Raw genomic sequence first — 17309 nt, forward strand, 5'->3', positions numbered from 1 at the left:
AGTTTATACTGATCGCTTGTAGTGGTGACAGTACCCTCCCAATTAATTTATGCTATGTTTAAGAATACTTTCGCAAAAGACAAATTAAATATCCCAAAAACACCATGACACAACTTGCAAACACACACTCATAAGTTCTTCCCTACACATACACACACATGAATATTTGGAATTCAAGTTCGTAAAGTCAAGGCAGACCGGAGATTCAAGCTCAAACATCCAAGTAGTGGTATTCTTAGATATTTCCTTTTCCTTCGTGGATTATGTCTATTTTTTTTGTTTATTTCTGGATAGTTTCTCGATATCTCTTAATCTTTCTCGCCTATAAAAAATCAAACAAAACGCGACATACTTATATAATTCTGGCTTATAGTATCATGTGGATTACTGTTAGAACTATGTTTCGGCAACGGATGTGAAAGAATTGTTAGATGTGAGAAATGCGGCTCTTGCTACCAAACCAAACAGCTGTTACTTTGAAACGGCAGCACGTCACGTACATACTACAAACGTACACGAAGCTATACGCTATCGTTGATGATGGTATTATGAATGTATATCCATGAATTACTATGGTATATCTTGATTATAATTTACTGTGGTATGGAAGACACAAACTTAAGAGTGCACCAAGCAAGTCACGCAAATATTCCGTCTAAATTTTTAACGATTAAGCTTTTTAATGGGCGTACAATTTTTTAAATAATAAAAAGAGAAACAGAAAGAGATAAAGAAAGATAGGAAGCAAACAAATGTATATGAACATTTTGTTGATGTTAGATATTCAAAAGCGCACGCACGCGTGTGTTTGTGGCAAGCCTTAGTAGAAGAATCGAAACAGGGCTAAGTATGACGAGTACAGTTTTTGTTTAGATTAGTTTTGTTGTGTGCTTTATATAAAGCAGAGTAAAATAGGCAAAACAAAAATCAGAGTTTTACTTGTGAAATCAAAGTCTCTCTCTTCTTGGCTTAACGACCGACCTACTAGGTCATGTTTGCCATTTCTGGCTTACTGAACTTATTTTACTACGTAGCCGGATAGTTAGTCCTTGCTACGGGGGATTGGTCCGGTTCGTTCGTTCGAGACCGGCGCCGCTACCATCATGCCACTCCTCCAACCAGGCCGGACCGCCCCAAATCCAAGTCAACAATAGCAAAAAGCAAAAACTATGATGGATATAATGCATGTGTGTGTGTGCATGCGTGTGCGCCTATGTGTGTGTCTAGTTGTTTGTAATAACATGTTACATGGCCTTTTTATCCCTAATTTTTCCTTTGCTTTGTTTTAGTTGGTTTAAGGATATTAACTTAATTGCTCAATAATATTGCCGTATCTTTACAACAAGTAGTCACATAAAGTTAGTAGTCCATAGTAGTCCCATATCGTTGTACTTGTGCACAAGAAATGTTTCTAAAAAGCCCCACAACACCCACTCTTTCTCTCTCTCTCTCTCGTACACACAAACACACACACACACAAACGCGCGCGTTCATGTGCTAGGCAGAGAGTTAAGTATATGTTTATGTTTTTTTGTCGGAGGGATATCCAAGGTTCTCCTTACAGTTTTAACAGTGGATAAGAATTCCCTCGGAGTTCTGTTTTTGTCCCTGCCGAAACCCGTTCTACTCGCGTAAAAGTCAACGCATGGTTGATCCATTGTCGTGTGCCCATTGTGTATGTTCTACCTCTAAGTAGACAAATTTTCTTTGAAAAAAATAACAAAAAAAAACAAATAACCCGAACACAGCATATAGATAGACAATGAAACAAAAAAACATATGATGGAGCGTAACGTGAAAAAGTGATATAATAGTATCAGGTAACAAACGTGTATCGTAAAAAAAAACAAGAAAAGAACACATACATCATGTAATAATGGTGCAAATGGAAAAGGTTAGAGATATATCAATAGTTGTAATAATACGTGCGCGGTTATGCGTAACCACCACTTCTAGGAAGCGGATAGGGCACTGGCGGTTAAAAAGGCCAGTTTTGTTTCTGTATGTGATGGTATCAGTAAAAAGGAGCAGTTTTTTTTATTTTTCCTTCGCCATCATCGCAAAATTTTCTAAATAGACGTTATTTATTGTACGTGTGTCTGTGTGCATATGTGTGTATTTCTGTTTGAAATCATCAAAAACATGTGTATATTACAAAGTAAAAGCAAGCAAACAAAAAATGCGCAAAAACCGACCTATGTCGCATGGATCTAAAGACAAGGAAGGAGTTAGAATTAATTTGATGCAAAGGAAGAGAAAAACGAAATTTATAAGAAATGATATCCCCACTCGCAACACATATTGTAAAATTGTCTGTATTACAATGAGTTATCCTAAGGGAAGGGGAAGGGAAAAAAGATATACGACGAGAGAAGGAAACAATATAATTCAATTTTACAACGTCTAAGAAGCAAATTGACCAGATATGCGATTGCAGGATTGTTTCTCATAATGCATCATAGCCTGTCCAGTTCTTTTCGTACATTTAGTAGGTTAATGTTTACTGAATGTTTTTCTTTTTAGGAAATGAAAGGGGAACTCATTGTAAACAGACAAGGGTCAGTTTAACCCCCTGCTTAGGAAAGAATCCTAATGGAACGAACACACGCACACACACATAGGTCACAAACAAGAAAAAAAAACGGATTGTCTAAAGAATCGAAACAGGGGAGAATTTAGCTAATTGGAGATATAAAACACACATGAATACTTTTAAAATTTTTTTGTTTATGTTTGGGGAAACAAAAACATACACAGTGATCTTGAAAATGAAATATCCAAGGATAGTTAAAGCAAATACCCCCCCCCCCCCCCCCAGACACACACACACACACACACACACACAAATACGAATAGTAAGGGAACATATTTTAGAGAACGTGTTTGTTTGCGTCCAGTAGGATACAACCTGTAAAGGAATTAAATCAAAAAAAGGAAAACTAGAACAAAAAGAAGAAGCAGGAGAAACAAACGGATTTCAATGTTCTATGTATTTACCGCCAACAAATGGAATGCCCCAATCCTCGAGGAAGTGAATCTTGAAAGGAGAACAACTTTAGAGCAACAAATGCATGATTTTAGAATGAAACGGCGCAACAGGAACATATAACGAACACACACACACATACAGTCGACAGGAAATGAGGTGCTTGTATGGGAATAGATACTTCTAAATCACTACCGTTGGGTTGATAGGGATAAGCTATAAATTAACCATTCATAAGCACTCCTGAAGCATTCATAGCCCACTCCTAAGACAACGATCGCCATCAGTGGACGCGTTTACACAAATGAACCAGTTTGAATGACCAGCTGTTGTACGCCTGTTGGATAACTTTACCGACTCATCCCTTACCATGTTTTCTTTCACCCATTACAACATATGATTAATCCGCATTATTGCTTGGCTTGACAAACCTCAGAGGTCCATATGGTTTAGCTGGGTATTAGGACGAGAACTTATACCCGTGTCATCTTGGTATACCTGATCTTTTACGTAGTAGTAGGCAAGGCTATCTTATCCCGAAAGTTCAGAATTTAGACCAAACACACACACACACACGCAAGCCAGAAAGCGAGACAGAGAGATATAAATGTATATTTAGCGGTGAACGGTGAACGAGAGAGCCTTTTTTGTAACTAAACAAACGAAATGAAACGAAAACGAAAGAGTGCTGGACACTCCCTTTTTTCACCCCATTTGTTTTAAGTATATTTTGAATGCTACGAAGATAGTCATGCAATGGATAAGCAACAAGAAACAGAACCGGAAAAGCGGGTGTTCCTTCTCCCTTTTAAAAGAAAAACACATACAAACACGCACGCACGCAGTGAGTGTGGGATCACACCATCAGGGCCTGGTAGGCTTCTAGTAAACGGGGAGGAAAAAATAACATAAGGGAAATCTTAGGGAAAAGGTGAAACTTTTGCAATTATAATTTTATGCAATAGCAGCAGAAAAACACACAAAAAGAGAGAAAAATAGGCAATACAGATTTGTTTATTTTTTAAAGTTAGAACACGGAGGCTGGTTTGATCTAGCTTTAAAATCAGCGTTCCTTTCTGAGCTCCTCTCCATACCTTAAGCCTGAAGATGGAGAAGTAAAGATTGTTTTATGTTTTTTTAAGTGAAAGTTTTGATTTTGTTTTGGTGTGTAACGCCTTCGTTGGTTTGTGCTCTCATTCCTCTACACATGTAAGGGTAACAATTTGAAACGTAACTGTTAAACAATATGCACTAGAATGACACTCTCACAACTTGTTCCTCGTAGTTCAGCTGGAGCTCTTTTTATGTTTTGTTGTTGTTGTGATTTTCCTTTCCGTCTCTCTATTCTTCTTTTTACTCACGAAATATCGACCGGTACTTTTATAATAAATATTCTTTTTTTAATTTCTCACCCTGGTTAAGGCTGTTAATAGAAGCTAAAGCAAAACTGGAAATGTTTAACAATCGATCGATCCAATGTTTATATTTTCGTGTTTTTTTATTCTTCCCCTCACGCGTATTGCAATGGGAGTGAAGTGGTTAAATAAATTAAAGGAGAGGAACTTTCTTGTTGCGAAGCAAAATGAAGAAAATAAACAAACAACAGAGGAAAAACTGGACACAGCCGTGAGAAAGAGACAGAGAAAGCGAACAAGGGAAAATAGCGTGTCGGAACACAAAACAATATATATTTGAAAACATGTTGCAGAAGTAACACACATAATAATAAATCATCTTGAGACATTCCTATTAAACAAAACAAACAAAAAAACAATGTTGTTATTCTAAGAGAACAAAAAGTATTTTATGAGAGTAAAAAAGAGTATAATAAAATATGTTATGCATAAAATAGTTCAAGTGGTTTTGGATGTTTTAATAGCTAAATAACTTAAGAGAATTCCTTGGATTACGAACGTATTTGTAATCGTAATTCGTATTATGTTCCGCCATCCATCCAAGGAGGCACCCGTTAGTTGATCCAAGTTACACCCAAAGGTAAGATTCAAAATTTCTATAGAAACGAGCCGTTTTCAGATTTCGGATAACAGGAGAGCATCCTTCTAGGACATCACCAGCGTGTGAATACTGTTCCGCTTACGCATTGATACGATTAGCAGCGCTAACGATTGCGCTTCATCCGCGACTGAATCGGATATTCTGATCTCGAACCACATATAGCAAACAGTAGAACAGATATATTTTGTTGTTCTGATTTATTTTGCTAAAGTTCATGTAAATATCACTTATTGTTCTGAATATATATATTCATATATATATATACATATATATATATATATATATATATATATATATATATATATATATATATATATATATATATATATATATATATATATATATACACTTATATATATATGGAATCATTTTGTATGTATTTTCTTAGTCAATGTTTGCTCCGGAGCGAATAATAAAACTATCTGTAGTCATTAAATAAAAATGCATTTTCCTGATCTTAAACATATCGCACCGGCAGGCGAGTCATAATGAGTTTTTACCATAAGAACTAATTCGTCTTTTTGTGTTTTTGTTTCCTAAAATCTGTATCAGAATTTGCGCGCATCGCACAGAGGCGAATTAGAAGTGATGGTTTCAATTTTCCTGCAGCTTATACTGTCCATGGATTTATAAATTATCTTCTCTGCCTAGCATTGTAGCGCTAATTTCAATGAAATAATAACCAACAAACAATATAGAAGAGTATTGCCCACATCAGCGCATATTTGAGATTTGTTCCGTGTGATTTTTCGCTAATATTTATCGATCAACGTAAATTAGGGAAGAAAAATGTCTTGTGCTTTCGGGGTAGATTATATCTCCCTTTAACAATGCCTACCTAATCTATATTATAGAAGTAACATGAGCACAATAAGGATGATGTGAGTTTTTTTTATGGCTTGGATGATTTTATCCAATTTTCTTAGTTTATTGAATAAAATAATAAATAAAGTGGGTTGTTTCTTAACAAGGATTCAAGGTTATATTAGTTAGAATAAATCATAACGGCAATAATTAATTGAAAGCGATGCAGTGGCATAAATAAAATAAACCGTATTGGTTGAAAAACAATGCATGTAAAATCAATATAATCTATCCTTAACGCAATCCCCTATCTCACACTCTCTGCTGTCAATGGTTTATCAATTATCAGTTGGTTGTCAAAAGATGTGGAAATACTTAATTGAGGAAGTCAAAAAAAAATCTAACTGGCGGTTGCGCTTTGGCTTCGGCAAATTAGTTAGGAGAAGTCATAAGCGACAATAATTGATTGAAAGCGATCCGAGTAGCATAAGTAAAATACGTCGTATTGAATGAAAATGATGAATGCCAAATCAATATAGTCACCCTTCAACGCAATCCTCTTTCTCCCGCTCTCTGCTAAAGATGTACAAAAAACTTAATTGAGAAAGTCAAAATTCTTGCAATCTGGCGGTTGCGCTTTGGCTTCGTTGATTATCTTAAATAACACCATCCGGAAGGTTGGAAAATCCTGTAAAGAAACGAAGACAGCATTAATTGATCATATAAAGTTCAAGGCAGCTTTTGCTGGTAACATACTTGAGCGGTTCGGAACATGTGAAAGGTGTTTAGGTCGTGAGTCATACCCAGACTACATATGATCGTCTTCAGTTTGACCGGATCGACATCTGCCATTCCATAAAGCACCTTGATTATTTGCTCTAGATGAATGAAACCAGGGTTGGAGACTGACAGCTTTAGTAGCAACTTGATGAAATGTTCCATCAAATGTTCCGTGAACTGCTGCAGGCGAAACAAGTTACGCTGCACATGCAGCATATCCAGAGACGTCAATACAGTTCCCACCACAAGCGAATATTCCGTGTTGCTCAGCAACGCGTAACCGTACGCGTTCATGATGGCCAAAAATGATTCGGGCTGTATGATTGTGCGAACTTCCGGTTCCATCCGGGCCACGGGATTCGTTTCGACGAAATACTGCCAGCGATGATGCATTAAATCATGCAGCAGCTCATATAATCTGTTTAAAACTTCTTCATATCGAATCGATTCTTCCTTTTCTGAATAGCGTTCGTCGGACGTGATGACCGGTAGCATTTCGTCAATGACCACGCTTATGATGCTTGGTACAAGCAAGCGACAGTGCGAATCAATCACCAACTGTCGGAATGTATTCAACAGCGTTAAGGCCACACGTAGCCGATGCTTGCCAATTTTCTCCTCCTCAATGAATAGTTCTTTCAGCACTTGCACTATTTCCTTCAGTAGACGCAAATCTCGCTTGGCCTGCAAAATGTTTACCGAGTGGCTGCAAAAATCAAGTAGCACATAGAACAATCCGTTCTTATTATGCGTCACCCACGTATTGACAACAAGCGAACCGCGGAAAACCACCAAAATATGCTCGATTACTGGGTACATCGCATACAAAAGTCGGACACGCATGCTAGTACTTTGCGATTCGTAGTACGACAAGATATACGTGAGGTGTTGCAATTCGTCGGTAATGGCTTCCATGTACTGCTCTTGAAGCTCCACTTCCATGTGCTTGAATAGGGTCGGCCGACTATCAAGTGAAACCGATGCGAGCATGCAAATGTACTTTTGCAGTGCAGTTGTTATTTCGGTCGTATTAGGGTTGGCTTCATCGTACATCATTAGTATACATGTGCATACGGTCCGATATATCAAGCTGCGTGTTGCCTTATTCAAATGAAATAATTTTGAATGTATAATGTCGCCTTTCAACACATCAAATATCTTCGAGCTTGTTTCCGGGCCTAACATTTTTTCGGACAAGTAGAGGTTAAGAAGTTTGAGAGTCTCAACAACTACTTGTGTCCAGTAAACATGAAATACGGTATTACGGTGCAATATGTAAGCGGGAAGTTTTGTTACAATAATGAACTTCTGCTCGTGTGTTACGATGTCACATATTTTCTGCGACGCACCCGCCTGTCCTTCGTTTGATTGTGTGGATGAACTGATTTGCATGTATAGCTTAATTTGCATAATGATTCGAGCCAATCTGTAAGCATAAAGAAATACACAGTAAACTAATTATCGGCACTGTACATGTTCGCCGAAGCACATTTTACTTACGCATGAAAAATGTGTGGATGAAACGAAACCATTTGTAAGCACATATTTAAGAAGGGATCCAGGGCATCGCTAATCTCTACAAACAATTGAATTTGTAATACGGTTGTTTGGTGTATTGCATAATCGATCACAGGATGCTTCCCGTACAACACCATAGCTAATTCGACCACCAGGTTGCAGGCAGTTATATAATCTACTATGCAGATACGTGTCATACGTTCATTTTCATATCGTTGGAGTACTTCCGAGTTGCCTTGCAGGGAATGTACCATTCCTCGGAAAAAGGTGTTACCTTCCACGTATGGGCTTGACGAATTGTTTCCCAGTAGCGTCATCATTGCTTCTTCCAACATCGGTGGGTTCAAAAAGCGCAACAGCTGACAAATCAGATCGATACTCTGATTCTGGAACCGATTTATCTCGTTTTCAGACTGCAAAAACATGAAAATTAAAAAAATGGTCTATAGGGAATACTTTTGAAAGTGTCAATCTACATACATTTTCATCGAGTTCCTCATCGTCAAGCATTTCCAGATATGCAAAGGTGCGAAAGAATAACGTTGTCGTTAGAAAGCCCATCAGTTGTTTTGCAAACTCTGGCGAAAGGTCCGTTCCTACCAGGCAATGTTCGTTCTCGATGTCATCAAGGTACCGCGATCCACACACGTACATCCAAATGTTGATTCGTTCCATCAATGCATGCGGCGTTTTTACGCATAATGTGAACTCCAACAGCCGGTGCAACAGACGTGATCTATCGTCTATCTCGTATGGCCAACCGCGCTTTATGTATTGCCGGATCAGATCGCACACCTTCTCTTGGTACAAATCATCGGACGCTTTAATAGTTTCGTGATGTAAAATGTGGTACATGCCTTGCGCCAGTTGGTGGCCTGCTTCATTCGTAAGGGATTCATTGCGGTAAAGCAGCTCAGCTAATGCAATGATCGCTGCCATTGCTCCGTCACGCAGGGTTTGCCAAGAGCAGGCGATAAACGAGATGTTGCCGACCATCGAAGGTTCGACTTGCTCCAACTTCATCCAGCTAAAGTACTGCTGTACGACGTTCAACAGTTGAGAGCAATGTTGATTTTTTCGTTCATCGGTCATGGAGTCGAAAACAGTTGGCTGGCTGTCACCCCGTATCAATATCACGAAGAGGCCGCAATATTTGTTCAGCGCCTGCATAATATTCGCCGTGTGACGATTTACAATGCGTGTGAAGCTTGTTGCTTGAGTGGTATCCGCTGACGTGACGGCATCACCGATGGCTGCAACTAGTGCCATTCCAAGGAAAAATTTGTTTTCCAGTAGCTGCAGCACATGGCTTACAAACTCGTCGAAATTATTTTCATTGCTGATGCACTGCTGTCGTGCAATGATCGCAATAATCTGGGCTACCTTGTCTCGCTGCAATGCCGGCACATCTGGCGGGTAATTAATGAACAAATCGAACAACCCCGTGTGAAGCTGTGTTTGATCCATTGCGGTGAGATTTTTCCACAATAAGTTAACCGTACGCTCGATGGTGGTGGCAGCAAAAAACCATACATACGAATTTTCAATTGTATTCATGTATGCCATACAAGTGCGCCAGTTAAATGATGTACTTTGCAGCTCCTGCAGTTTTAATTCTATGGCTTTTTTTTCTTCATTATTAGTTTGCGGACTATAGAAACGCGAAAGCAGCTCTTGCACGGTGATCGTTAATGACTGTGGCTAAGACGAGACCAAAAAATTGTGTTGAAAGCGTAACAAAGGAAAATTAAATCAAATTTATTAAAAATTCTACTTACAATCACAGTTGCCATGTTGATTTGTTGTATGATTGATTTCTTTCGATCAGTCTTGTCGTTTACGAAGGTTCTTTTCTTCTACCTACTGCTTTTCTCGATTTTCTTTCACTGCTTAAGTAAATGGAATGTTCGTAGAGGTATTCGTAGGTTAATTTTGAATTAAAAGCAGATATCGAAAACCGACGACTGTATAAATGTATGAAACTTAGTTAGAGTTTAGTTACACGCCATCTTGAAAAAAACATTTACCTAGATCTTCCGGCGTCACCATGCCAAACTGTTCATTTTCTACTAGCTAATAGCGTGAAAAGCAGATAAACTTCTTAATGCTAAAAGGAATGCAATAAGGAACAAAATGCGCACAAATGACACCAAAGACAGCAATTTAAAGTTAGTTCATTAAATTTTCTTCACAAAGACAAACTGCGACACCACCAAGTTCTCTTTCTTCAGACGAAAAGACAAAAGTGAGCAAATTTCGCAGAAAGATATGATCGGGACAATGGTAGGCGTTCCGGTCTGACGTAGTTACATTTTTGACACATCGGTACAGGGTATGTATAAATTAGTACGATCCAACCAACAAAACAATGAAAATAGCAAAGCAACAATATTTTTAAATTCTGAAAACTAATTGCTGATGTCAGCTTTTTTGTTGTATGCGTACATTTTGAGAGCGTGATTACTGGGAACTAATTTAATCACCCAACCTGTCAATCATCAGGTTTTTTAGGTAAAAATGTATACGTACATCCTATCTATACCAACCTTGTTCGGATCGGATTGCATGATCCCATCTGGTCAGGTACCTGCGTACCGCCCTTTTCGTGCTTTTCATTCTATCCAGTTTTGTTCTGTGTGGAATCCAATCAATAAACGTCAACTGTTTGAAATGTTTGTCAATCGTAAATCGATTAATTTTTGTTATGGATTGCATTTTACTTCATCGATCAAAAAATCGTAAAAGCTTATCCCTTTTTCAGACTTTTTAGTTCCTTTAGTTTTTATCCCCTACTATTTTGTTCCGATCGAAACGGAATTGTTTCGCTACAATATTTCATGAAATATTTCACTAATTACATGATTTTCGATCGCAGAGACTTCCTATAGTTACAGAATAGTTCACCATAGTTTTTGGTGAACGATTATTCATGAGCAATAGCTCGTGTTGAACTAACCAACTCGTGATGAACAAAAATTTAAACGATTTTTTTAAATTTTAATTTTCACATTCTCGACCAATTCGAGCCCATAGTGCAACAAAAATGTCCTGGGTAGCTTTGACGTAGGTTTGAGTATAGAGGGGGGACTACAATATTGTTTACCCTGCGAATGGTTTTTTTGTCTCACGGTACATGACAAGAAGAAGGTAGATGTCGATGGGTTTTATCCATCCATGCCGGTATATTCGTTACTAGCTGTTTGCCAACGTGGCGAAGTGTATGATTTATCCGATCTTGAGAGATCCACTTACTTTCCAGCTCCTCAGGTCCATTTTGACCCAGATATCTTCTGGAGTGGTTGTAGCTGAAACACTCGGTCGGCCCTTTGTTTTTATCCGCACCGGTGTTGGTTGATCTTTGTTTTTTTTTTTAATATTGCGCTCCTGTGTTACCTGTGTGCTACCTGTGTTAAAAAAATAATCATAAACGCGTATGACAAATTGCGATTGCTTTGTGTTCACAGAGATACAATGGTTCACGGACATGCATCAATATCCTGTTACGCTAAATAAATGCACCATGAACAACTTTTGCAATTAAAGTAAAACAATTTTACTATTCGGTTGCAATATTTGAACTTCCAAATTTTATCGAAATGAAATAAAAGAAAATAAATGTAAAATTATTCCAATCCTTCGGTGTCGTGCGCAGTGGACAAAGATGTGTCAAATATTTTGTGTAGCAAAATCAAGGTTACTAGATCTTGTGTTAAACTTTTTGTCTTTAGGAAAAAGAAAGAAAACAACAACCATTTCCGAGCAAAGATCGATACAGCACCAGTGGAAAATGAGAAATTTTACTCATAATAAAAGATCAATCTTGCTGAAGTGATATTACATTGTTTTCCTAGCACAAGACACACCGCGTTGGTTTGAGAGGTAAGTTAGCTTTACGTATTTGCATATTGCATGTGCTGAAAGCGCATTAAAAGCCAGCTTCACAAAACATACATGTAGCAAGTAAGCATAGGCAGTTTCTTCTGGCTTGTTTCAAACAAATACACTCTTTTCAGCAACATTGATTGTACGATGATCTGGTAGAAAACATTTTCAGAAGTAGGAGAAAAAAATGGAAAGCGAAAAATTATTGATGGCCGCTGGTGTAACAGCGGCAGTCGTCGTTGGTGCATTTGTTTTTTGGGGACCGTCTGGTAAGAACTTATCGCTTATCATAACTAAAGTCAGTTTAATAACAAGCGTCTGCCTTCCCACTTGTAGGTTCTTCCAAACTTCGTCAACGTCGTGGCCAGATTGCGGGACTGCACAATTTCGGAAAAACGTGCTTTCTTAACACCCTGTTGCAAGCGCTTGCTGCCTGTCCGCAGTTTATTGCTTGGCTGCAGCTGCACAACACAAAGGACAAAAAAAGCTTAGTATCGTCGCTGCAGAACGTGCTGGAAGTAGTGAATGGAACGCATCCGACGTTGCGCGGTGATCCGTACGCTCCCGGTGCTGTCATACGAGCGCTACATACCCTTGGGTGGGTTATATCGCCTGAGGAACACGATGCCCACGAGCTGCTGCTGGTGATGCTCAGCTCACTGGAAGAGGAAGTTTCGAAACCGCGCAAAATAGGCTGTTTATCCGATGCGCTCGATGATATTACTGGTGGCTTTGTTGGTGAGATGGGATTCCATGCCATTCCGGCACGCCCGTCAAGCGCGATGCTATCCGACTTTTGCAATGCAGAGTACGACGAGTCGACTAATCTGATGCGTTATACACGCTCGGAAGCACACACACCCGATTCGCCACACTCCGTGTGCACGGAGAATGAGGAACAGTCGCAGGAGAGTTCGCTGGTCGAGTTTGGGGCGTCGCCTACACACACCATCGGCGTTGCATTTTCCGCCGCATCCGGTCGACGGTTTGGCAGTCGGCAACCAGCAGTGATGCGACCCACGCCGATGCATGATCAGGGTGCGGTTGGTGATGGAGGCAATCACTTCGCTGGTAAAAGGCATTCGGCTTCATATCGCTCGCTAGAAAGGTTAAATCGCGGCCCGGGCCGGGTGTCTGTTTGGGGCGACAAACAACAGGCGCAAATTCCACATCCGTTCCGGGGTGGGATGGGTAGTCAGCTGTGTTGTGGTGGATGTGGCCACAAATCGACGGTGCGTTACGACAAGTTTGACAGCATTACGCTGCCACTACCGGAAACGGCGGCACCCGGGCTCGGTATCGGCAACTTACTCTCGGACTTTATTCAGCCGGAATCGTTGGATGCGGTGCAGTGCGACGCCTGCCACGAAATCACCACACACACAAAGACACTCACATTTAGCAAGCTGCCCGCCTGTCTCTGTATTCACATTTCCCGCACCACATGGCATGCGAGCGGCCATGTGCACAAGCGTATGGACAGTGTGCACTTTCCAGAGACTCTCTCGATGGCACCGTACAGCTTTGTGCAGCCAGGGCTAAACAGCAACATCAGTACGCCGTGGGGATCGACAACGTCGCTGTATTCTGCCGGACTGATGGCTAGCATGGGACAGCATGAATCGAACCCCGGCAGTGGATTAGATGCGATTGGCGGTAGTGCCAACAGTGGTATTGAACCATCTGGTTCAATGAGTTTCGGATCGTACACCTTCGGCGCGATGTTTCCGCGCAATTTATACCGATTGTTGGCCGTTATTGTGCATTCTGGCGAGGCAAATGCGGGCCATTTCGTTACATACCGACGTGGTGCACTGCGCAACTCTTACAAGTAAGTACTCTGACTACTCTGTAACACGTACTCTGTAAGTAGTGTGTGTGTGTTTGTGTATTAAACCGGAGTTATTCTCTTTTCGCGCTGCTATTTTAGATGGTACTACACGTCGGACACGGTTGTGCGAGAGGTTCCTATCGAGGAGGTGCTTAACAGCTCTGCCTACATGCTTTTCTACGATCGTGGCTCCTCGTCTAAATATCCTTAAGACGTACAAAACTGCCCCAAACCGGACGAACATTTGATTCATCCTAACTGTTTTTTTCTTTCCTGCCCCATGTGGGTAAATTGCATCGGGCGCAATTGTGATGTACAGCACTTAAGTTAAGCTACCTACGCAAGTTACTGTTAGATGAATATTCGTTCTTCTGGGGGAAAACGTAACAATTTGTTGTGCACATTAAATGTTTCGTGTAGCATCTTAACATAGCTTTCTTCGGGTTTAGCTTGGTAGATACCGAAACGAAATATTGTGACAGTGTCAATGTGGCAATGAAAAAAAAGGCACGTGGAAAATACTCCATTTGTTGTTGTTGTCGTTACGCTTTCGTAGCAGAAGGGACATGTTGTTGAAGAGATGACCAGAGATAACCAGTACATTTTTGAATAACAAATGCGTGAAAAGCATTACATCAAACCCGGTTTGCTTTCTACTACATCGAGACAAAAAAAAAAAACACATCCACATATTGGTAGGCACCTAGCTTGATTCAAACATCGTTGTAAGTGTTACTAATTTTAAGCGTAAATACGGTAAATACGTTTTAAATAGTATACTAGTTACATGTAAGCTAGCAATGTAATATATTTTGCAGCTCAACCAACTTGTAACATTAAGCGCAATTTTCCCACCTTAAATTAATCGATACCATATGTATCCGGTTCAAAAAGGTGTTGCGTTTATTAAATTTTGTTTTTTAGCAATATGGTTCCTATAATCGTTTTTTTCTCCTTTCTTTTCGAAGCAATCGTTAAATCATACTAATGCATGTGCATTTTAAGCAAATAGCGATTGATTACACGTGTGCACGTTTGGCGCCATACTCCACGGAACAGCTTACTATAGTTTAAGTTAAAGTGCTTATGAAATGCAGATAATTTCGTTGGCTAACCCTTTAAGCCAAAGATAAACTAAACTCTTACTAGAAAAGAAGTACTATTTCCATATTATAATCGTAGCAGTGCGATCCGCAACTAGATGCCGATGTATTGAGATTCTACTTCAAAAGCAGAATAAACAAAGCTGAAGATGTATTTTTTCGAAATAAATTCTTAAACCACAACAAGATGCATATTCATTTGGGTACTATTACTTCTGTGCTTAAGATCTTGTCAAAACATTCGGCAGAAAAACGGCAGTGAGTAACAGGAACGTTGAGAAAAACCAAATGATAACGCGTAGCGTGCTTCATAGGATATTATTTAAACCCAGTGGCGGATCAAGCCAGTCGGTGACACTAGGCGGAGTGGTAGTTGGTAGCTCTTTCTTTCAAAATGGTTGAGGTTTGTGCCTATTGTTTGATTTTTGAAAATTTTAAAACAAAGTTAAATTATAGCAAAAAAAAAATTAATTTACAAGGTAGAAAATTGATCAAAAATATCTTCCTTGGTTATATAAAACATTTTTTTCTATGTGATAAATTAAATGCAGAGAAGAATATCGACTTTGTGACTTTAAAGTATAAACGAAATTGCACCAGGACCAGGACACTAATTTTCCCGTTGGTCGAGAAAAATTTCTTCGAAAACTACCTGTTTCCGAATGTATAATACCAGGAGAGCATGCACGGAAGAGGTAGCTCCCGGTACTGCGCCGGAAGGTATGCAATCAACTTGCAATGCAATACGCCGTAAGGTATGCAATGTTTAAACACTAACTTTTCATACAAACCAGCTGTTTTCAGATTTCCGATACCAGGAGAGCATGTTTTTCAAGAGGTGACATCTTCCTTCCCCCTCCCCCCCCCCTTGGTGGCCAAGATGGCGGCCAAGATGGCGCGCAAGATGGCGCCCAACTTCGAACTTGCATGCAAGTTTGCATGCAAGAACTTGCATGCGAGAACTTGCATACAAACTTGCATGCAAGAACTTGCATGCAAACTTGCATGCAAACTTGCATGCAAGTTTGCATACAAGAAATTGCATGCAAAAACTTGCATGCAAGTTTGCATGCAAGTTCGTTGCATGCAAGTTCGACGTTGGGCGCCATCTTGCGCGCCATTTTGCTCGACCGGTACAACTTGCATTGCAAGTTGGTTGCAAAGTTAGTGTATTAACATTGCATACCTTACGGCGCATTGCGTTGCAAGTTGGTTGCAAAGTTAGTGTATAAACATTGCATACCTTACGGCGCAGTACCAGGAGCTACCTCTTCCGTGGATGCTCTCCTGGTATTATACATTCAAAAACTGGTAGTTTTCGAAAAAATTTTTCACGACCAACGGGAAAGTTAGTGTTTAAACATTGCATAACTTTCGGCGGTTTTCTACCAAAATTGCTGTACAAGGTGCTACCTCTTCCGTGGATGCTTTCCTGGTATCGGGAATCTGAAAACAGCTGGTTTTGTATGGAATTTCGTACCAGCTAATGGCGATCCAAGTAGTGGCGTTATCGTTCTCCTTAGCGCATAAAAACGTTTATATATAGAGACTAGCTTACTAGACCCGTTTACAGGGCTACGCAACAGAACTCTGAGATGTACGCAAGGGAGCTTTCTTTCCGAGACTTTGCTGGTGTTGTTACATCATGTTTGAAGTACATCTCCCTAACACCGATAATGCCGTAGCAAAATTATGGCCCCCCCTTGAAAAATTCCGCCCTGGGCCTCCAAGGGGATTGATCCTCCACTGGTACGCAGCACTGACTATCCTACGGGTAAACAAAGTTAAAAAAATAGAAATGGTAGGCTTAAACATCCTGAAGATGTCGTGCCGATAAAGAAGAAGGAGTTTGAATACACTGCATACTTCTCTTGCGTAGCCGTGTAACCGGGCCGATATAGCTAATGAAATAAAAAAAAATATCTAACCAAGGATATATAAAATCTAAGGATATTTTCGATCAACTGTTTACCTTTTTAATTAGATTTTGTGCTATAAATTAACTCTGCTGCTAAATTTCCAAAAATCGCACAATCGGCACAAGTTGTTTGGGGCCCCCAACACGTCGAGGCCCTAGGCGACCGCCTACTCCGCCTACCGTTTGATCCGCCGCTGGTGACGACCTAACAGTATGTCATGCTTACCGCCATTTCTGACTTACTAGATTTATTTTACACCACGTAACCGGATAGTCACAAGGGAGGATTGGTTCGGATAGGATTTTGGTCCGGTCCGTTCGTGTGAATATCGGCGCCACTGTTACCATGCCAACGAACCGCCCATTTGATTGGACTTTGATTAATCAAGGATTAACCAAATAAAAGAAGCAATATTAACACCCACAAACAGACAAACCGGGCGATGCTCTTTTGCGGACCTAATGTAAGAA

The 17309-nt window shown here is 39.9% G+C and overlaps 2 protein-coding genes across 3 annotated transcripts; one reads left to right on the forward strand and one right to left on the reverse strand.

Annotated features, from left to right (window-relative positions):
* Window positions 1-6340: 6340 nt before the first annotated feature.
* LOC128306687 (uncharacterized) lies at window positions 6341-10223 on the reverse strand. 2 transcript variants are annotated; one of them, XM_053044272.1, is made up of 6 exons: window positions 10132-10223; window positions 9883-9990; window positions 8585-9805; window positions 8087-8517; window positions 6563-8012; window positions 6341-6494 (listed from the first exon to the last, which is right to left on the reverse strand). In XM_053044272.1, the coding sequence occupies exons 2-6, from the start codon at window positions 9895-9897 to the stop codon at window positions 6402-6404; spliced, it is 3210 nt and encodes a 1069-aa protein (XP_052900232.1). In that variant the 5' UTR covers window positions 9898-9990; window positions 10132-10223; the 3' UTR covers window positions 6341-6401. The 2 variants fall into 2 exon arrangements, with proteins under 2 accessions (XP_052900232.1, XP_052900234.1); XM_053044274.1 differs by lacking the exon at window positions 10132-10223 and having other exon boundaries at window positions 9883-10019.
* A 1643-nt stretch (window positions 10224-11866) lies between these two features.
* On the forward strand, window positions 11867-15092 carry LOC128306830 (ubiquitin carboxyl-terminal hydrolase 30 homolog). Its single transcript, XM_053044452.1, has 4 exons — window positions 11867-11983; window positions 12118-12255; window positions 12323-13817; window positions 13917-15092. Exons 2-4 carry the CDS (start codon window positions 12174-12176, stop codon window positions 14026-14028), a joined length of 1689 nt encoding a protein of 562 aa, XP_052900412.1. The 5' UTR covers window positions 11867-11983; window positions 12118-12173; the 3' UTR covers window positions 14029-15092.
* The last annotated feature ends 2217 nt before the right edge of the window (window positions 15093-17309 follow it).

This window comes from Anopheles moucheti, chromosome X (genome assembly GCF_943734755.1).
Source record: "Anopheles moucheti chromosome X, idAnoMoucSN_F20_07, whole genome shotgun sequence".
Classification (NCBI taxonomy): Eukaryota; Metazoa; Arthropoda; class Insecta; order Diptera; family Culicidae; genus Anopheles; species Anopheles moucheti.